The sequence below is a fragment of the Suncus etruscus genome, chromosome 13, assembly GCF_024139225.1.
Source record: "Suncus etruscus isolate mSunEtr1 chromosome 13, mSunEtr1.pri.cur, whole genome shotgun sequence".
Classification (NCBI taxonomy): Eukaryota; Metazoa; Chordata; class Mammalia; order Eulipotyphla; family Soricidae; genus Suncus; species Suncus etruscus.
Genome location: NC_064860.1, coordinates 43,895,407 through 43,917,427, shown reverse-complemented (window position 1 = coordinate 43,917,427; position 22,021 = coordinate 43,895,407). Strand labels below are relative to the sequence as shown.

General features: G+C 48.2%; 2 protein-coding genes and 1 non-coding gene across 9 annotated transcripts in view; all 3 read right to left on the bottom strand.

The window, feature by feature from the left end:
- Positions 1-5,127: 5,127 nt before the first annotated feature.
- Positions 5,128-12,285, bottom strand: CFAP298 (cilia and flagella associated protein 298). Its single transcript, XM_049785802.1, has 7 exons — positions 12,006-12,285; positions 10,498-10,665; positions 8,401-8,468; positions 7,226-7,384; positions 6,584-6,715; positions 5,555-5,650; positions 5,128-5,447 (listed from the first exon to the last, which is right to left on the bottom strand). The coding sequence occupies exons 1-7, from the start codon at positions 12,142-12,144 to the stop codon at positions 5,334-5,336; spliced, it is 876 nt and encodes a 291-aa protein (XP_049641759.1). The 5' UTR covers positions 12,145-12,285; the 3' UTR covers positions 5,128-5,333.
- Positions 12,286-14,049: 1,764 nt separating this feature from the next.
- Positions 14,050-22,021, bottom strand: part of SYNJ1 (synaptojanin 1) — a 115,462-nt gene continuing 107,490 nt past the window's right edge. For 6 of the 7 annotated variants that reach the window (XM_049785741.1, XM_049785743.1, XM_049785744.1 and 3 more), the window contains 2 exons: positions 20,218-20,241; positions 14,050-16,927 (listed from right to left, as the gene is read on the bottom strand). In XM_049785741.1, the coding sequence (XP_049641698.1) occupies positions 20,221-20,241 (21 nt within the window). In that variant the 3' untranslated portion in view covers positions 14,050-16,927; positions 20,218-20,220. The remainder of the gene's footprint in view (positions 16,928-20,217; positions 20,242-22,021) is intronic. The other variant, XM_049785742.1, reaches the window with a different exon arrangement.
- LOC126026593 (U6 spliceosomal RNA) lies at positions 21,502-21,608 on the bottom strand. Its single transcript, XR_007501816.1, has one exon. It is a non-coding gene; the product is annotated as a U6 spliceosomal RNA (small nuclear RNA).

The following is a 22,021-nucleotide window of genomic DNA, read 5'->3' as shown; positions in this document are numbered from 1 at the left end:
AAACTATTTGTAAGAGCCATTGAATTTGACTCTGGGGTGGGAAGAAGATTGTGGCACAGTATTTGTGCACAGTCACAGGAAGCCTTGGCAAAGGCAGAGGGAGATTTCTTACTCATGAAGATGATGCCAACAGGGAGGAGGAAATGACATTCTGGAAGCTTCTAGAAGCTGGGAAAGGTTGGGGACAATTCTCCCCAAAGCACCCCAAGGAGCTCAAATGTAGCAGACACCCTGATTTTGTGCTGGTGTGGCTGACTTTGAACTGTTGATGGCCAGCACTGGGAGAACCACTTCTGCAGTCCCAGACACTAAGCGAGCGAACATCTTGATTTACAGAGATCCTCAGGGGGTAAAGCTGCTCTAAGATATCCTGGCATATAAAATGAGGTGGTTTAATTCATGGCTGGTGGGGCAGGCCTGGTGGGGCTCGGGTCTTATTCCTGGAATATTCCCCTCTTTGCTTTTCTTCCTTCTGTTTTTCCACATTTTCTTCCCCTTTCCCCTATCTGTCTTTCTCCTTTATATCACTCTCTCCTTATCTCTCTTTTCCTTCCCTCTTTCCCACTCTTCCTGTCTCCTTTCCTTTTCTTTCCCTTTTGTTTTTCCTTCCTTCCTTTTTTCCTTCCTTCCCTCCCTCCCTTCCTTCCTTCCTTCCTTCCTTCCTTCCTTCCTTCCTTCCTTCCTTCCTTTCTTTCTTTCTTTCTTTCTTTCTTTCTTTCTTTCTTTCTTTCTTTCTTTCTTTCTTTCTTTTCTTTCTTTCCTTTCTTCTTTCCCTCCCCTTCTTCCTTCCTTCCTTCCTTCCTTCCTTCCTTCCTTCCATCCTTCCTTCCTTCCTTCCTTCCTTTCCTTCCCTCTTTTCTTTCCCTTTCTTTCTCTCTCTTTCTTTCTTCTTCTTTCTTCTCTTTCTTTCTTTCTTTTCTTTCTTCTTTCTTTCTTTCTTTCTTTTTCTTTCTTTCTTTCTTTTTCTTTCTTTCTTTCTTTCTTTTTCTTTCTTTCTTTCTTTCTTTCTTTCTTTCTTCCTTCTTCTTTCCCTCCCTCCCTTCCCTCCCTCCCTCCCTCCCTCCCTCCCTCCCTCCCTCCCTCCCTTCCTTCCTTCCTTCCTTCCTTCCTTCCTTCCTTCCTTCCTTCCTTCCTTCCTTCCTTCCTTCCTTCCTTCCTTCCTTCCTTCCTTCTCGCCCTACTGTTTGCACCATTGCTTCAGCCTCCTCTCTTTTACTTTCTTTTCTCTTTTTCCACTTCGTTTTATTTCGGGTTTCAGTCACACCCAGCGATGCTCAGGGATACTTACTAACTCTGTAATCAGGGATCACTCCTGGGGGTGGTGCTCAGGGACTACATGGGTTGCAGGGATGAATCCAGGTTGAATGTAAGCAAAATAAACACCCTCCCCACTGTACTATTGCTCCAGCCCTACCCCACCCAGTCTCTTTTTCTCTCTCTCTTTTGATGGCAGTGCTGGGGATCTCAGGTGCATGCTCTACCCTGAGCTCCTCCACCACATTACTGACTTCAGAGGAGGTGGCCTTCCCCAGAAGTGCTACATCCAGTCATGGGGGGAGGAGAGACCGTGTGGTGGCAGGAATGGAGTGGGGGGCTGAGTTGCTCCAATCTCGGGCATCTCCCCTCTCCACCCCTTTCAGAGGTGACAGCTGGTTGACATGTCCTGGTGGAAACTTTCTCACCCGACACCACCTTAAGCTCAGCCTCATTTGTATCCTAGGAAATGCTGAATTTCCCAAGGCTTTGTGTCAGCTTCCTCTTGTTGAAACAGCTGGGAGGCTCTGAGCTGTGGCCCACAGACCTTTCTCTGAGGTTCTAAACTTAGCCTCTTCCCTGCATACCCAAATTAGGCTCAGAACTCCAGAGGGCTGCAGAGCACCTCCCAGCCCTTTGGACACGGGTCGGTCAGAAGTGGGCAGAAAAACTGGATGGAACTCCCCCTGCCCCATCCACCTGCTGTGGCCTCTCACCATGGGGCCCTTGAGTGAATCTCCAAGGTTCCCTGTTTGGCCTGGTTTTGGTGTTATCCTTTTTAGCTTTGCTGCTACCTGAAAACTGTGGGGTTTGCTTGTTATGTCGGCTGCAAGAGGGGAGTTGGGGTCAGGCAGGGGCAGGTGCGGGGCATCAGGGTACCCAGAAGAGATGCTCTGGGCAAGGGTCTTTTATTGTTGATCAGCATTAAGGCAGGGTTCAGGTGGGAGGTGCTGAGCTTGACAGATTCATCCACGTAGGTGCTGGGCAAAGGGATACTATCATTCTCTGATACCCGAGTTCCAGATGCTTGGACAGATGACTCAGTGGCCTGTAAGAGATCCTCCAAATAGGAGGACATGGGGGTGTAGTTTCTGGTGGACCGGCTTGTTCTTGGAAACCTTGCTACCTGGTGAGGTATTTTGTGGCTTCAACTTGGTAAAACTCCCTCGATGGACAGAGCTGGGTGGTCTGTGAGGCAATAGGAATCTGGTTATCTGCAATCTGGTCCCCAAGCCCTACCAGGAGTCCCCCTGGCCCCCAAACAAGAGCCAACAGGAATCCATAAGCGGTACTGGGTGAGGCCATCAAACCAAAGCAAACAACCAAGCAACCAACCAAAGACCCAGCTGGCTTGAAAAGTCACTTCCCTTTTCAATGCTCAAGGGGGTGGGGGGAATGCCACTGATTCCCCCATTGGATATGGGCTAGAAACTAGATCCGTCTCTCACACCTTACACAAAAACCGTTCAAAGGAGATCCAAGACCTTGATAATAGACTCAAGATTCCAGAAGAGTCCCTGGGAAAGAAACACGGATGGGACCCACCATTGCTGCACTTTCTATTCTTGCTCACAAGAGCATAAGCCCAAAATCACCAGTCCCCGAGGGCTACAGTCTTTTCTGGGTGAGAAGGTAAGACCCAGAGTGACCTCATCTCAGTCATGCCTTGGCCAAAGCATCCCCAGTAGACAATGGGCCAAGCTCCTCCAAGGACACTAAAGAAATTGGTGTCAGTAGACGCAAAATGCTGAGATGGTTAGGTGGGACCAGCCCCATCTACTGAAGTATCAGATCTGGGCATAGGTGGGTTGTGGAACAGTCCAAATCCCCCTTCTCATCCCCCCCCCATGGCTGTTTCCTTCTCAGGCTCCTCCTCCTCCTCCCCCACCAGGTGTAAGGGGAGCCTCTGGAGAACCACCTTGCCATCTCCCCAATCCCTGTTCTGTCTTAGTTCTGGGGCCACACCTGACTGTGCTAAAGGTTATTCCCAGCTTTGTGTTCAAAGATCATTCCTGGCAGTGCTTAGGGGACCATGGGGTGATGGGCCTATAGAGTGATAATATTCAAAGCATACTTGGGAGGGCCAGAGCCATAGTACAGCAGGAAGGGCACTTGCCTTGCACATGACAGTGTCGGGTTTAGTCCCTGGCACTCCATATGGTCCCTTGAGCACTGTCAGGAGTGTTTCGTGAGTGCAGAGTCAGGAGTAAGCCCTGAATCCAAGTATCGACGAAACACACACACACACACACACACACACACACACACACACACACACACACACACACGGAGCTAACAGTGCAGAAATACGGCACTCACCGCACATGCAGTCTCTTCTGCCAACCATAGTTTAATCCTGTGCACCGTACATTGATTCCTGAACACCACTAGGAGTGGTGTGAGTCCACAACTAGATACATATAACATCGAAGCTGGAGAGAGGAACTTGCCTTGCATGTGACTGACCCTGCTATGATCCCTGGCTCCACATGGTCCCCCACACAGAACCTAGTGTGGCCCCAAACCTGGATGTGGAACATGTACATATCCAGTAGACGTCTGTGAGCTCAATGACAATTGGATGTTACAGATGCTGACAACCAGACCAGTAGAATCAGGTCCCAAGACACACTCTGGAAGACCTTGGGGGAACCACTGAGATTGCAGGGGTTGCTCAGCACCACCACCCAAGTCATCTGGCAGGAGGTGGAGAGGCAGGAACCAAGAGACAGGGTGAGGGGGCAGTGGTGTCATGGGGAGTTGGCCAGTGGCCTGGGCCCCAGAGCCCTGTGGTGCTGGAGCAGAGACTTTGCATGTTCTCAGGAAAACTCTGGGCATGAGCTGTGTCCAGCCGGGACTGCTAGGCAAGCAGACAGGACATCTGGGTAGCAGCTGGCAAGTGTCATAGGCTAGGCAGGTGGATCTTCCACGGGAGGGTTAATCTGGCACAGCGGAGGCAGGAGGGACAGTGACCTCTCGTGGCCACCGAAGGCCACATTTCAGCGGCTATTGTGGAGTTAAGGAGCTTTCTATTTCTAGCTCCTTCCAGGAGGGTGCAAGCTAGTCTCACACAGTCCTCCAGTACTACTACTTGGCAATGCCCAGTGTCACCCCAAACACAAAGAAAATCACTGGAAGTCAGTCAGGGATGTGGCTCAGCAATCAGAGCATTGATCCTGAATGTTTGGGACCCTGGGATTGAACCCTAATGGCGCACACACACACACACACATGAAAAACCATACACACAGACACACAATAAAAAAAATACCATGTGAGGCTGGAGACATACACACACAAAATAAAAAAACAAGCAAACAAACAAAAAATACCCTGCAGAGTTGAGGCTGGAGACACACACACAACACACACAGAAACACACACACCCTGATGGCACACACACACACATATACACACACACAAAACAAAACAAAACAAAACAAAATACCCTGCAGAGTTGAGGCTGGAGAGATAATATAGCAGAAGGGCGCTTGCCTTGCATGGAACTGACCCATGGTTCGATCCCCAGCATCCCATGATTTCTCAGAACACAGAGCCAGTAGTGAGTGATTCCTAAGTACAGAGCTAGGAGTAAGCCCAGGTGTGGTACCCAAAATGAAACAAACAAACAAACAAAAAAACCACAAGTTAAAAATAAACAGGGGCATGTGTCTGACTTGGGTTTGATCTCAGAATCCCATGTAGTCTCTAAGCACCACCTGAGCTACTAAGCCAGGAGTAACCCCTGATCCCTGCTTGGTGTGGCTCCAAACCAAACAAATAAAATACATTGTTGCCTGGACACCTGAATATCTGCACAGAGATACCTCTACTACAGACCAACTGTGCTGGAATCAGAACAGCTCAGGCAGATTCTTTGAAGATCTATTTATTAAGCTTAACATCAATCTATTTCCTTCTAAGTTTCTAAAAAAATAAAGTATTAAGTCCTAGAAACTTTGAATTTTCTTTTTTAATTCAAGCCCCATAAACACCCAACATCAGCTTCTGGAGTAGGCACGAAGTGACCGTCACTCAAGGTCCCACCATCTTTTGGGGGAACATGCCAGAGCTGGGTGTCACCGGGGCCGCCACCTGATGTCCCTGACGCCCTGAAAGTGCCTCTTAAGTGCCGTGTTGTCAGCCCATGGTGAATTCAGGCACGAGTCATCGTCTTCATTCTCCTCCAGTTTCTGGGCAGGAAACAGGTTTGGTTGGGTACAAGGGAGCAGGGCAAGGGACCAACCACAACTGAGACTCCCTTGGGGGAGGCTGGGGAGGCCCTGCATCACCCCCCTACCTTGAGCTCTTCCTGTCTCCGGTGGTAGTAGAGCATCAGCTGCTTCTGCTCTTCATTGCTGATGATCGGCTCCCGGGCTGGGGCACCCTGGCCACGCTGTAGGACAGGAAGGCCAGTGATGGAGGGGAAGGTGGGGTCCCCAGAGAGGGATAACCCCAGTGGTCACAGCCCCCTCCCAGCAACTAGCAGCCAGATCCCTACCAGAAGAGCAGCAGGGCCAGCTCCCTGGCACAAGGTCACAGCAGGCAGCTGGCCCACTGTAGGCAGGAGAGAATCAGGCGAACTGTGGGTCCCCATCACAACAGCACCAGGGGCCTGCCCAGGAGGTGGTGCTTGACCACTGAGCAACATCCAAAGTTCTGGCACTTTCACCACTTTTTTTTGAGGGGTCTTCACTCACAAATGCTTGGGGTCATTCCCGGTGGAGATTAAACCCAGGTTTCCTGCAGGCAATGCCTGGACATCAGCACTATAAGCTGTGACTCAGGACCCTCACCCCTGTTTTTGTTGGTTTTGGGGGACCAAGCCCCAAGGTGCTAAGGGGACATTCCTGACTCTGTCGTCCTGGTGGTGCTCGGAGGACCATATGTGGGTTATGACAAGTACCTTAACCCCTGTACTATGTACTCAGACCGCTGGCCACATTTAAAAAAAAATTTTTTTCGAGCCATACCCAGCAGTGCTTTGGTGTCACTCCTGGCTTTGCACTCAGGGATCAGTCCTGGTGGTGCTCATGGATGCTGAGACAGAAGCCAGTTTGACCTCGGCTGCATGCAAGGCAAGCGCTCTCCCCACTGTACTATCTGCCCGGCCCCTGGGCCATATTTTAAAAGCTGAACTGAGCACAGATTGTCCCCAAGTCCCTCCTCAATGAGCTCCAGGTCCTTTAATTCCACACTGGTTTTCGTGCAGATACATTCAGGGATCATTCCTGGCAGTACACAGGGGACCATATGGGATGTGGGATTGAACCCAAGTTAGCTGCATGCAAGGCAAGCACCCTCCCACTGTGACCCTGCTGCACTGCACCTGCTGGATCTTGACAATGATCCGGGTCTTTTCATTCCTGCCCACGTAGTCCGACAGCTTCTTGTTTCTCCGAAGCTCCTTGCCTGCCCACCACAGCTGGGCCTGGGCCTCGGCAATGACACTGAGTGCCGCCTGCAAACAGGGCAGCCCCCATTCAGATGGGGGATTCTCCTTCCCGAAGTGCTGAGCCCCCTCACTCAAAGAGCAGAGAGATCTGGCGAGGCGTGTGTATGGAGGGCAGAAGGCAGAGCCCACTGGAGGTTCCAAACGGGGTCCTGGAGCTTGGGTGGGGGCGCTGGCTGAGTATGTGACTACAGAACCAGACAGAACCCAAACGGGAGGAAACAGGCACCCCTAAGGCATTCTCAGGAAATGTCACATGGACTTGTGGTCCCAGACACTGAGTCTATGGTTCTGCATGTGAGACAGAACGGACCCAGTAGCCAGGGACCAGGGACCAGGCTGGCAGGCATGGGGGTTAAAGGCATCTGGGTGCCAAGGCTAAAGCAAGAGCTTCACCTCTGACCTCTAGGGGGATGCTGTGGGAATCTTTAGCTCCTCACAGCTGACAGGCAGTCTCTCCCCCATCTTGTCCCCACATTCTCCCTTTCATCCTTCCTGCCCCCAGCAAGTATGAGGTACCTGGGTTCCTGACAAATCTTCTTTGTTCTCGAACTCCATGCGGATGGGATCATAGGGTGGCAGCCCCATGGGATACACAATCATCACGGCTCCCCGAAGCTGGTCCAGGGCGTCCTTCACCATCTCAGCCGTCACGCATACGTTGGCCTCCACCTGTTTCTGCAGGGGCAAGGAGGGACCACCTGAGCTGTTGGCTCTGAGATCTCCACCACCTCACCACCCTCTGTGGGGGTATTCCTGGGGACAGTGGGTGTCAGCCAGAGGTGCAGTGTGTGAGCTTCCAGTGGGCCCCAGGCCCAGAGATAGCTCCTGGGTGAGCAACACTGCAGAATTGGGGAGAACCGAAACTGGAGACTGGGGGAGCTGGTGCCCATCTGCAGTGGGAATGGGAGTAATAGAAAGCAGTGCAGTGGGGAGAGGAGTTCCCAAAACTCTCCAACTCTTCCCCTCATGCTCTGCTTCAAGATGGGGGAAGAGGTGCCTCGCCCTGTTCTGCTACAGGAGACACGAACACCCACCTGCACCCTGGCAGGAACTGGGAGGCTAAGATACCAGGATTCAAAGAGGGTGGCAAGTTGTGCCCCAGAGACTTTGGGACAAACCATCGTGGCATGAAGGATGTCTCAGGGAGGGGTTCAGAGAAGAGATTTCGGGTGGGGGGCAGTGCTGAGGAGCTTTGAACATGGGTGAGTGTTGTGTATGTAAATATTTTAGGGGATTATTATGTTACTGACCCTACCCTGATGGGTGATTGTGCCCTACCCTAGGGTGTGACCTGGCATTCTGCCCCCACCCTAGGGTGGTACCTGATTCTGCTTCCACCATTGGGTGGTATCTGATCCCACCATTGGGTGGTACCTGATTCTGGGGGATAAAAACAAGAGTCTGTGGAAGCGAGAGGCTTTTTGCTGGAACTGATGCTGAGGGTTTGGACTTCAGTCTTGTCCACTGAATAAAGCTAATATTTCCACAAGCCTGACTGTCTGCGAGCTGTTTACCCGCCATTTCACCTCAGAACTGTCAGTTGGACAGGGTGGCAGATGCGTGCTCCGAGCTGGAGGGGAAAGACCTCATCCTCCATCCCTCCATCAGTCAACCTCTTCAGGGGCTGACTTGCAACAGGTGAGAATGTGGAAGGAGAGGCCCCTGTAGTGTAGTCCACCCCATTCACCAACCTTGGAAATAATGGCCTTGGCTTCCTCCACCGTCTTCTTCAGGACTTGCTTCATTTTCTCGTTTGGGGCTAGAAAGAGAAAAGGAATGGTTGCACAGAGAGAGTCACGTCTAACAAGCCTGAGAGCTGGAAGCTCCTGGGGTGCATGCCAGGGCAGCAGGGAAGCAAGGGGCAGAGAGGGCTTAGGGGGGCAGATCACCCCCATGGGAAGAAAACAAAAGAGCATCGGCACCAGTGTCCTGGGTGGGGACAGGGCACAGGCTGGAGGCAGTCCCACACCCCAGATGGGCCCAAGGAAAGAGAACCTGAGAACCGGCACTGGGCTCAGGCCAGCGTCGCCCACCTGGGATGGATAAACAAAGGCCAATGACACATCTACAAGCAAAAAGGAGGTTTAAATCTTCCATTCTTTTGTGTTGATTCTGGGATCACACCTGTCAATGCTCAGGAATCACTTCTGGAGGGGCTCAGGGGACCACATGGGATGCCAAGAGATCAAACCCCAATTGGCCACATGCAAAGCAAATGTGCTCTCCACTGTGGACATACCCTCTTCACAAACTAAAATAAAGTTAGTTTTGAGCCTGTAAAAAAACAAAAAGGATGTAGAGAGGCGCAAACGGCCACTGGTTCTCAGGAGACGTGACCTTCTTTCCATGGCTGTAATTCCTTACCAAAAAGCAAAGCAGCTCTCAGACATAAAATGACGTGGAGCATGATGAGTGGTTTTCAGCATTCAATTCTGAAGAAAAATAAGAGGGACCAGAGCAAGGGCCGAAGAGATAGCACAGCAGTAGTACGTTTGCCTTGCAAGCAGCCTATTCAGGGCAGACGATGATGGTTCAAATTCCAACATCTCAAATGGTCCCTCAAGCCAGAAGCGATTTCTGAGCGCAGAGCCAGGAGAGCTACTGGGTGTGACCCAGACGGAAAAAAAAAAAAAAGAAAAAAAAAAAAGAGGGACCGGAGCAATAGCACAGCATGGAGGGCACTTGGGTTCGATCCCCAGTATCCCATAGGTTTCCCTGAGCCCCACCAGGAGTGATTCCTGAGCACAGATGTAGAAGTAAGCTCTGAGCATTGTTGGGTGTGGCCCTAAAAACAAACCAAAACAAAACAAAATGGGCCAGTGCAGTGGCACAAGTGCTAGGGTGTTTGCCCTGCACATGATGACCTAGGACGGACTAAGGTTCAATCCCCCAGCAACCCATATGGTCCACCAAGCCAGGAGCAATTTCTGAGAGCATAGCCAGGAGTAAACCCCTGAGTGTCACCGGGTGTGGCCCAAAACCCAAAAACCAAAACAAAACAAAAAAAATCAATTAAAAAATAAAATCTAGGGGCTGGGAAGGTGGCGCTAGAGGTAAGGTGCCTGCCTTGCAAGCGCTAGTGTAGGACAAACCATGGTTCGATCCCCCAGCGTCCCATATGGTCCCCCCAAGCCAGGGGAGATTTCTAAGCGCATAGTCAGGAGTAACCCCTGAGCGTCAAATGGGTGTGGTCCAAAAACCAAAATTAAAAAAAATAAATACATACATAAATAAAAATAAAATAATAAAATCTAGTGGGTCCAGAGAAAAGGCTAGCACAGCAGGGAGAGCATTTGCCTTGCATGTAGTCCACCTGGGTTCAATCCTTGGTACCCCACATGGTCCTCTGAGCACCTCCAAGTATGACCCTTGAGTACTGAGCCAGGAGTAATCCCTGAATAAAACCAATGACTGGATCTACCCAGAAGAAAAATGCCAAACTCAGGGGCCGGAGAGATAGCATGGAGGTAGAGCATTCGCCTTGCATGCAGATGGATGGTGGTTTGAATCCCAGCATCACATATGATCTCCCGAGCCTGCCAGGGGCAATTTCTGAGTGGTAGACCCAGGAGTAACCCGAGCGCTGCCGGGTATGACCCAAAAACCAAAACCAAAACAAAACAAAACAAAAATGCCAAACTCAGATCCAGGGCCTCAATCAAGCCAAGAGGTTCATCTACACTTGCCACTTGCAGCCTCTTACTAAGAGCCACAGGTTCAAGTCCCTCAACTGCAGCCCAGGGCATCAAGGGGAGACTTGGGGCACCTGGCCTTCACCACGACCTCACCTTGGCCATTCCGACGCCCAACTTCATCCTTCCGGAATTCAGCACCACCGCTGGGGGTGCACCTGTCACCCCATTCATCCCGGAGCTTCAGCTCCTCCACCTGCTCATCTGTCAGCCCCTGCATGTTGGGCGGGAGAAACACGCCATGGTCCGCCAGTTCTTCTATTTCTGGAAAACAAGAGGAGGGAACACCGTGTTTCCGAAACCTTAGATATACTGAACCTCACATAGTTCAGCATCTAAACAGTGGTCAGCAGTGGAACACAGGACCAGGGCCACAGCATGTGTCATTGTAACTGACCCAGGTACAATCCCTGATACCCTGTGATGACTCCAGCGTGGCCGGGTGTGACCCTAGTGGTCCCCAAAAAACCAACACTGCATTCTCGGGTCCTTGCATTGAATTGGGCCAAGCATTGAAGGAGGGGCCCTGGCCCTTGAGCACTGCTTAAGGGCCCTACATACTCCCACATCCCAAGATCGGCTGACAATCAGCAGGGCTGAAAGTCAGCTCTCGGGAATGATGCCAGCCATCCTCCTTCCCTCCGAGTTTCAGAGGCTCGGGGTCACCAGCTGTCACCTACTAAGAATCATCACCCACATTTGTTTGCTTCTCTCTCTCTCTCTCTCTCTCTCTCTCTCTCTCTCTCTCTCTCTCTCTCTCTCTCTCTCTCTCTCTCTCTCTCTCTCTCTCTCTTTGGGGGGGTCACACCCAGCGGTGCTCAGGGGTAGTTACTCCTGGCTGTCTGCTCAGAAACAGCTCCTGGCAGGCACGGGGGACCATATGAGACACCGGGATTCGAACCAACCACCTTTGGTCCTGGATCGGCTGCTTGCAAGGCAAACACCGCTGTGCTATCTCTCCAGGCCCAGTTTGCTTGTCTCTTAAGGCCATACCTGGAGATGCTCAGGGGTTACTCCTGGCTCTGTGGTCAGATATTACTTTTGGCAAACTCGAGGGAACGATATGGAATGCCAGGGATCAAACCCAGGTCAGCTTGCGTGCCAGGCAAATATTCTAACCACTGCATGCATTTTTGTTGTGTGGGGAGTGCTCAGGGGTTACTCCTGGCTCTGCGCTCAGAAATTGCTCCTAGCAAGCTTGGGGGACCATATGGGATGCTGGAGATCGAACCCAGGTCCATCCCAGGTTGGCACCTGTGAAGATGGGGGGGGTGCTTTGGGGCTCCCTCCCCTCCCTAGAGGCGGGGCTGGGATTTAGGACCTTGTTTCCCCCATCCCTGTCCTCCAGTCTCCAATGGTAGCTGGGGCCAGCATGAAGCACAGCTGCCACAGGCGATGGTAAATGCTCAGGTCAGTTATTTCCTCCTTTCTACAGCCCCCAAACCGCACCTCGGCTTCAACTCTCCCACAGAGAAGGAAGGAGGCGGCGGCTGAGTTAAACAGGGGCCTGATGACCCTTCAGAACTGGCCTGGGTCTCCCTCCCCATCCCTTGCACCCGTCTGTCTTGGGGGCTTGACAGCTTGTGGGCCCGGCCCCGTCGCACCTGAGCAGATGCGTTGCACCTTGAGCCTCGCGTTGTACACCCGGGCCACCTGCACCGTCAGCTCCTCCATTTCGGTGGTCCCGGGCGCCTGCAGCAGGAACTGGTTCTCATCGCCCCGTTTCACGTGGAGGAGAACCATGGTGAGAGCCCGCCCGCCGAGGCGGCCACAGATCCGAGATGTGCGATGCACGACACGCAGCGGCCAACGGTGTGACCCGTCGGGTGAGCGCCGGTGTCAGGCCGGAACCCGGAGCACCGGGGCTTTCGTTGCAGGGGGGAGCCGGAAGTGCCTGTTGCCAGGAGCAACCAGACAACACTTGTCAGACTTCCGGGTTCCGGAACTGCGGGAGAGGGATTGTGCGGGGCGCCCGGCGATCCGCTCCCGGACAAATGCTGCTGCGGACTAGGGAACCTCTAGGGCCCGAGCGGGGAATGCCGCTGCCACCGCCAGCAGGACTCACTGAGGCGTCTCCACGAACGGGAAACCCCACTGACACTAGTAGCTCAGCCCAAGGACTTCGCTTTCGGAAACGCCCCGTTTCCGGTCTTGAGGCGGGCTCTGGAGGTTGATTGGACGACAGGGAGGCGGGCCCTAGCGGATGATTGGTCAGCCGATTAGGATGTCAGAGGAGACCACGCCCACCGCAGCCTTACCAGACACTTTGCAAAGCAGGTCGCCATGGCAGCAGCGGTGGTGCAAGCGGTAGGCCGAATGCCTGGCACGCGCTAGCCTAGGACGGACCGCGGTTCGATCCCCCGGCGTCCCATATGGGCCCCCAAGTCAGGGACGATTTCTGAGTGCATAGCTACGAGTAAACCTTTGAGTGTCACAGCGTGTGGCTCAAAACCAAACAAAAAACCCCCACCATGGCAGCAGCCAGCTGAGCTACTCTTTGTTTTGTTTGTTTGAGGAACCCTCAAGCACTGTCAGAAGAGATTTTTGTGTCCCCAGCCAGCAGTAGGCCCTGTGCACAGCTAGATGTGGCCCATCCTTCCCAGAACCTCCAGGAAGGAAAAAAAAAATTGCCGTATTTTCTGGCGTATAAGATGACTTTTGAAACAAAAAAAAAGTCAACCGAAAATCGGGGGTCGTCTTATACGCTGAGTATATCCCGAAAAATGTTTCAATACGCTAAACGAAAATTGTCTGAATATTGCCACAAAACGAATTTTCCAACTCAATCCTGCACCAATCACTGCAAGGCTGCTCGGACTGCCTCTCTAACTCAGCCAATCCAAGCAGGCTTTTCATGCATGCAAATTAGACAATGTTCTGGACCCGAATCTACACTGTAAAAAGCCTGCTCAGATTGGCCAGAGTCAGAGAGGAAGTCTATGACAGTATAACCTTTGGATCTTTGCTTGTTGTGATTGGCTCACTGTGGAAGATACGGTTGCAGCACGGGAACGTTCTGTCTTATACAGCAAATATAGGCCTAAACCTATGTTTTAACTGTAAAATTAGGGGGTTGTCTTATACGCCCGGTCGCCTTATATGCCGGAAAATATGGTTCCTGGGCTCTTTCTGTATCATTTCTGACCACTGCAAATAAACCTACAATTCTCTGACAAAGTATGTAAAAGCTTAGCCAGTATCTATAACACCTCAATCAGAAGTTAATAGTAAAATCCAACTAAAAGAATAGAGGTGAGTAGTAAGTAGTAGGTTGGAATGAAAAGGGCAGAATTCGCCTCGGCCTTTATTTGTGGTCTCTGGAGTCAGGCAGCTAGGCTACTTATGTGCCTATTTCCCCTTCCTATTTTTTCTGCTGTGTCTTTTCTGCTGAGTCCTTCCTGCTTCTTGTCTCGGCCTTCGCGGCCAATTCAACTGTGAACAAGGCCTCTCACAAAATCAGTGTGTGAACTTCCTCGTGATACTAATATCTTTTTTTTTTTTAGACTATCTTTCTTCTTTCTCTAGTGTACCCCTGGGAAAGATAAGATAGAGAAAATGTCTCAAATGCCAGTGTGATCTTAGTCCTGCCAAATGGACAGTCAGCTTGTGTCCATACCAGTTCAATGAAGATGGCACGTGACAACAGCATGGTAAAGACGGATATATTTATTTCACGTGACGGCACATTTCACAGGATATGTCTGTACAGAATGTTTGTATACCACTGACTTTCATACTGTACTTCTATAAAGGGTATAGTTATAAATAGTGGATCTCACATCAGCAATAAAATTCTTACATATAAACAGAAATCTACTATAGAGAACAAGTAATTCACAAAGAAATCCTTAGTGTCTAATTTCTGCTCTGCTTTCAACAGAGCGGGTAGATACTGGAATAATACACAGAATAATGGCTAGTTATTGGCAGCATTCCTTCAACTCTCTTCGTGAATGTCCTCATAGTGATGTGCCACTTGTACTGTTCCTGAAAAGGGCCGCGCTGCTATGTGATCTGATATTGTAGACAGTAGTTTAGCGGCAATGGGAAACACTGGTCACAGAACTGCTATCGGCACTAGTGACGCTGAGAGGGACTCGCTTGGCTTATGGGGAGCAAGTACCATGTATTCTAATCACATGGATGGTAAAGCCACGGTTTCGACAGGTTAGTTCACAGTTGGAAGCACACTGCTTAAAGTAATACTGTTGTTTAAGATATACTACCGCTGAAATGATCGAAATCTCCAAAAGCACAATAGAAAAGTCACAAAAGTGATTTCTAATGGTGGATACAGGCTGTTCACAGAAAGAGAGAGAAATAGAGAGAGAGAATTACTGCTCTAAACAGTCATTTGATAACATTGGAGCATTTAAAAGTGCATTTCTTTTCCTACTAGATTTGCTTCAGGGGCTAAGTGCAATGCAGTCTGCTGTGCTTTGACATTTCACACATTCTGAGCCATGGACTCTGTTTTCTCAGCCACCCCACTGCACATCTTTCATGGTGAGTGCAGGCAAAGGGACTCAGGTGGACAGTCATGATTCATCATAGAAAAAGCAATGTGCAGCCGGTCTGAACTGGTCCTGACAGCAAAGCAACTCCCATTCATGGAACTTTCTGGTTTGGATGAACTGGTGCTACTAAAATATTCTATTCTGTAAAAATCCTGAATCTTTCACCAAATGAACAGAAGCAGGACCATGTGCAGACTGGCAATGCCGGAGACTAGAGCCACAGCTAAGCTCAGATGTAAACTCAGGAAATTGGAAACAGCTTTGGTGCTGTGTTATGTTGCCTCCTACGGGGGAAGAGAGGCTGAGAGGGCCCAACCCAACCACTGAATGTGGTTAACAAGGTCCCCAAGTACAAGCAGCAAAGACCAAAGTATGGGACAAAATGGCCAACGGATACCTTTATGTTTGGAGAGATGAGTCCATCCAGCTCTGGCATTTCTCACTGAAATGAGGGTGAGGGTGGGGTCTTCCACAAACCTAAGTGCTTTTTTGGAAAGGTTTGGTGTGTTCATTTCCAATGTGCCATTTGGCAGTGACCAAACCTCCTCCCAGAGCAAAGCACAAAGGCACAGGGGTGGGCGGGCAGAGGATGTCACTGTTGGTGTGAAATGTGGGAATCTGGAGACTCTAGTTCTATGGTGTGATTAGTTGTGGTCTGGGAAGGAAAATGAATGTGATGACTGACTACATTTACAGCTATTCTTTTGGTCATGAAACACTCAACAATGAATTGTTAGAACTTTTAAGTAAGAATTTGGCCCCAGTTCTAGTTCAAACTTTAGGAATTCCTTGTGTGCATGCATGAGCGTGTGCGTGTGTGTAGATACACTTTTTTACAGCAATGTCTTTCAAAATTCTGTCCCAGTATAAGTGTGACGACTCTTTGGTAAATTATCATAAGTACCAATTGTTAGGAAATGCTAAGGGCTGGCAGGAATGATAGCTAGTCGGGCTTTCTGAGATTTTCAAAGAAGACAACAAAGAATTTCTGAATAAACTAATTTCTAAAGTAGTTTGGAGCACTTTTTTTTAGGGCTACTGCTCTTGCTGACTTATCTATGGAAACAAACCAAAGCTCCAGTTCCTGGTGAGAAGGAAGGTTTCATCTCTATTTCCATTACATACATATTGCAACTCGGCACACATTCAATAGTGGTATTGTGACATCAGTGCACTGAACAGAGACTTATTGCACATCGTGAACATCTAATGCCCAGTCCCCTCCTCTGCGCCTGCCCAGTCGAAGAAGCAGAGCGCTCTGTGGGGCCTTCATCTCCCTGCCGAGAGGCTGGCATGCTGGTGCCAGCGGGGAGCCGGGTCAGGGGTGGGGGGCCGGGTCGGGGGTGAGGGGCCATGGTCTTCCCAGTGGCGACTGAAAACTTTGTCCCTTCTCTCCAGTCGTCACCAGAGGTCATGTTGGATCCTCCCGGCTACCTGGGTTGAGTACCTCCCCAATGATTTGGAGAAGTTGAATGGGGCTTTCCCTTCACTCCAAAGTCATCTTCATCCTCGAAGGTCACCCAGCCTTTGGGGTTGCTCAGCTTGACAGGTGGCTTGAAACTGTCCTGAAAGCCCTCGAGGGAAGGGGCAGGCTGGCCAGGGCCACAGCCAAGAGAGTTCTGAGGTGGGAAAGGCCTGTTAGGCAGCAGCTCCTCTTGGGAGAACCACGCAGTTGCCTCCAACTCTTGAAACTCTGCCCGGAAGGGGTTTCCGGGTGTGGCAGATCTGTCCACGAAGGGGTTGGTCCTGGACAAGCCGGCAGCAAGAGAGTCCGGGGAGGTGTGAACGCGTTCCTGGGACTTGCTCCGGGCTGGGATGGGAGGCAATGGAAGCATGCAACTTGCAGAACTCAAGGTGTTCATGTTACCTGGTGGAATCATGGCCCGGGGACCAGGGGCGAGGGCAGATGATGTTGGAACAGAGAACTGAGCATTGGATACCGCGAGCAGGTTAAATGACAGGTCACCAAATGGGTCACTGTGGATGGCGGCCACTCCGTTTATCTTCCCCTGGAACAGGACAAGAACACTGAGCAATCAGAAAGAGGGACACGTGTGTGGAACACCCTTCCTGTCTTGGTTATTCTTCAGGTTGTGGGATGAGGATGCAAATTAAAAATAAATAAATAAAACATTAGCGGTAGTTTAGAGTAATCTGTTACTCTGTGATGTCAGTAAGGAAAAACAGAGTCAATTTGAGCCTCTCAAAAACTGCCTCCTAAGTCAACTCTTTTGGGAAAGACATTGGAAAAGTCTTACCATAAATCACCTAGTGCTCACTTTCTTCATGCAAGTTCTGATCACGGTAAAATGGAGGCACAAACCTAATTAGCTACAGTTTGGTCATGCCCGATCTGACCCAACGGTAACACGAATTTAAGAAACGCATATGGCTGGCCCAAGCATGCCTTCCATGGGGGGCCCCTGAGTTTGATCCCCAGTGCTAGATGCTTGAGAGGCCCTCCCAAAATATATTAAGGAGTTAGCATGATAGTATAGCGGGTAGGGTACTTGCTTTGTATGTGGCCGGCCCCTGCACCCCATATGGTGCCATCAGCACTTCCAGGTGTAATACCTGAGTGCAAGCCAGGAGTAACCCCTGAGCATTGACAGGTGTGCCCCTCCCCCAAAACAAAAAAATTCAAAGCAAATTAAAAATAAATCAAGCATCTCGTTAAAAGAGAATTTGCATCTTCAGAGCTTGTGCTGGGATCTATATAAGTAACTTCCAACACCTGTCTACCAGGATGATGAAAATGATGTGGCTTCTTGTTTCAATATATATTTATTGAGAATTAATGTGGCAACAGAAATTAACCTTATGGAGAAACTAATTAAATTTTCTAATCTTCATAAACTGAATAGTGAATCTTTGTTGTCAACTTGGAATAAATTTCCAAGGAATTCTTTGCCTTTTAAGCTGATTTTTCCTTTGCAGACTAAACTCAGAATAATTCGATCATATCCCTTAACAGGCTATTTTCTTCTTTGGTGTAGTGAGTCTAAAATCAAGATGAAGCAGTGCCTGTGGTGGTGCAGAATCTGTTCTATACAACAGAGCTGGGAACAAGAGGTGACTGATAAGTACTTAGGACTCCTAGGACATGACATTCAAGTGTACCATTTCACAAAGATGAAGAGTGTAAGGAAAAGGATGAGTGCGGCAATTTTTCTTATAAGAAATATAATTGTACGGGGCTGGAGCAAAAGCACAGCAGCTAGGGCATTTGCTTTGCAAGCAGCCCCCGGAATCCTATATGCTGCCCTGAGCACTGCCAGGATTGACCCCTGAGCACAGAGACAGGAGTAACCCTTGAGCACTGCTGGGTGAAGCTCCCTGCTAAAAAATTACAACTGTCAGAGTGATAGCCTAGTGGGAAGGGTGTTTCCCTTGCTCGAGGTCAACCCAGGTTTGAACCCCAGCATCCCATATGACCTCCCAAGCCTGCCCGGAGCAATTTCTGAGTGCAGAACCAGGAATGACCCCTGAGCACCCCTGGGTGTGGTCCCAAAACAAAAAACAAAACAAAAATTGAAATACAATATGGGCAGAGAGATAGTAGAGTGCCTACTTTGCCCATAATTGACTCTGGCATTTCAAATGATCCTTCAAGGTCTGCCCAAAAGGATTCTGGAGTGCAGAGCCATGAATAAGCCTGAGCACAGCCAGGTGTGGCCCCAAAACACAAAACAAAAAAAAGATATAGAACTAAGAGTCTGACTTGGTAAGCAAATCACCTCATCAAGCATCTCAATAATATTGTTTTTGGGGAGGAGAATTAAATTTCATTTATGCCAAAATTAAATATAAGAAAAAAATCCTGAAGTAATAGTACAATGTAAGGTGTTAAGCCTTCCATGCAGCAGATCTGAGTTTGATTCCTGGCATTCAATATGGTTCCCTGAACCTGTCAGGAATGATTCCTGAGCACAGAGCCAGAGTAACCCCTGAGCACCACAGGGTGTAGCCCCAAATCTAAACCAAAATTCAAAAAATAAGAGAAAAGAAACATTTAAGTGTGAAAGGACAGAACCAGGCAACATGATTTACAAGGTGATCAAAAGAGCAAAGTCAATTTAGAAATTGTTCAAGCAAAATAATGAAACTTTGATAGACAATGTGGAAACCACAATAGTGTGGATCAATGGTCTTCAACCACTGGTGTGTGGTCTGTGCCCGCCCCTGGGTGTGGAAAGGCTGCCTGATACTGGAATAGTAAGAGCATCATTCTCAGCTATCTGAGTCCACTGTCTTACAGCAGACATGACATACCAACGAATGAGGATGTTTTCCGTCAGACCTATTATGACAATATAGTTGTACAAAATTTGTTAAGTGCACCTCTAAATTATATTCTGCATGGATTAGAAGTAAGCAGACTTCTATTAAAGTGTGCTTGAGAGACAAATTCACTCTAGACATCACTAAAGTACAATTAATTCTGTATGGTCTACACAGTCTCAGGAGAAGTTGAACACATTAAAATAGAAGTATTTCACTGGGACTGGGACTCATGCTCCCTGGCAGTTGGAAGCCCATAACAGAGATGTGAAAGAAGGCTGTACATTGGCCAGCTGAGAATAGTAAGCCCTTGCCAGATAAATTCTATGCTTGCCTTTATTTTCATATCTAATGTTTTTTTCTTAAACTAATTTAATTCGCTAGACAAGGATAATTTTTCCCAATCAGGCTTGAAATTATCTAAGAGCCACACCACACTCATTACATCTGAATTTATTTATAATCAAAGCAGAATTTATGCTTACATTAAAAACCATGGTATTTTTATAGAGAAAGGTGTTGGAAGGGCCTTTAAATAATTGTGTTGTTAATTTCACCCTTTTAAATCACCAATTCTTCCTTTAAGACTCTTGCTCCTAAAATTACTTGGAAAAAAAAAAAGGAAAAAACCCTCCCTAGAGAAATCTAACATGAAAAATATAATTTCACATTTCGTAACTATACCACTGTCAAACCAAGAACCTATTCAATTTTGTCAGATTTTTTTACACATCTAAGGCTTACCTTCTTGATGTTATACTGTTAAGTTTTGTTAATATTCATAAGGAATGGCAAAAAATAGCAAAGCATTATTAACTAGAATAACTACAATGGTTCCTAAAAACTTAAAATTCTAAGGAAAAGAAAAAGGCTTTATGGAATGATATCAAATTTATTAATGTGGACAGGTGGTTTTAATAATGGGTGAAACTTTAGATGTATGAAGCAAAGGATTCATACATCTAATGTGCTCTGACAGATGAAAAAGCACAGACAAGACTGAGAAATAAGCCAATACCTGTTACCCTGAAGGTTGCTCCTGCTTTGAGAAAAGGAACACAGACATTAAAGGCAAGAGTTAGGAGGACAATTCCAGACCACCAGCAGCAACCCTACCCATCCAGTCTCCATGGAACCGGGCCCCCCAACCCCCCACCCCTTGGAGAATCCAAGAGCTGTGATCTTTAGGCTCAGGAGACCATTTCAATTTCTTTGTAATTTTGAATGAAAAGATGTCTCACTGGCACACTTCAATTCTGTCTGACGTAGATTACTATGAGGTTCAGAATTTTGTTAATCCCCAAAGGTTTGGAAGCTCTGATATACTGCAGCAGACTGTGTGTGCTTCCTTTTCCCCCACTTCCCCCTCCCCCAAGTGGGATGGCAACTGAAGATGAAGTCATCAGGGTGGAGGATAGGTTGTGCATCCTTATGAGAAGAGCTTTCTCCATGTGAAAGCCCGAGGAAAGGTCCTGTGAGCACCCTAAGAGAAGGGTCTGTTAGCCAGGAAAAGAGCCCTCCAAGGGCACAGCCATCTTGGACTTCTGATCTCTAGAACTAGGAGACAACACATTCCTAAAGTTCAAGAAACCCAGTGGGCAGGGATTTTTTTTTGGCAGTGAAGGAAGAGCAGAACACAGCTCAGGATTCAAATGCAAAGGACACAGAGTTGGCAACAGACCACCCCTCTGCCTGCCTGGTGCCATTCCTTCCCTGAGGCAAGGGAAGTTTCCACACAAATAAGACCCCCACTTTCACAGCACAGAAAAGTATGTCAGTGTATATAATATTCAGAGAGATTTGAGAGGAAATTCTAAATTATTCAGAATGTAAAACAAGTATCTTTGGCTATTCTGATGAGCTGAAATGCAACCAGATTAATCAGGCCACAGGCAAAGTATATGCTCCCATCTGTCTGCAGCCAGAGGGGACCCTTAAGAAACTGTAATCAGCCTTGAGAACTAAGTTCTTCCTACAGTTTTTAGGGGTATTGGAACTCACTTTAGGGATGGACAATTCATTTTACTGTAAAATGGACAATCAGTTTCTGTCCTAAAACAGTAATAGAACATTTTAAGATGTCTACTACGATTTTTTTTTGCCTAAAATTATATTAAAAAAGAAATTCTTTGTACACAACCAATCCGAGTTCTATCCCCAGCATCTTATATGGATGGTCCCAAGCCTGTCAGGAAAAATTTCTGAGTCCAGACCCAGTAGTAACCCGAATGCCACAGGGTATGCCCCCAAACAAACAAACAAGCCATATTTATTATCTATATTCACCATCTTAATTTTTTTTTTAAATATGGAACGCTTCACGAATTTGCGTGTCATCCTTGCGCAGGGGCCATGCTAATCTTCTCTGTATCGTTCCAATTTTAGTATATGTGCTGCCGAAGCGAGCACCATCTTAATTATTTAAACTTAAATACAGAATGCCTTTTGGAACTAATCAACTTAAGAGAAAATTTTCTCAATTATATTTTCTTTTTCATTTTGCAGAGATGTGACAAATAGCTTTAAAAGAGTTAATCACTCACAAAACTCATTCTGTTTTGAGTTAAATTCACTTTCATATCTACTTTTCTCCATGTAAAAACAGTAAGAAATCATTAACTTCAACCCACTAGCTAGAAGTATCCAAGTATCTGTAAAAATAAATGTTTTCTATTATATATAAATGTGATAGGAAACACTGTCAGTAAATGCCATTTCAATATCTCATAATGCCAATTATCAAATTATCAAATAATTTTAAAATCTGACACACCTCTTTGGCCTTAATGGAAAAATTACAATTAGGGGCCGGAGAGATAGCA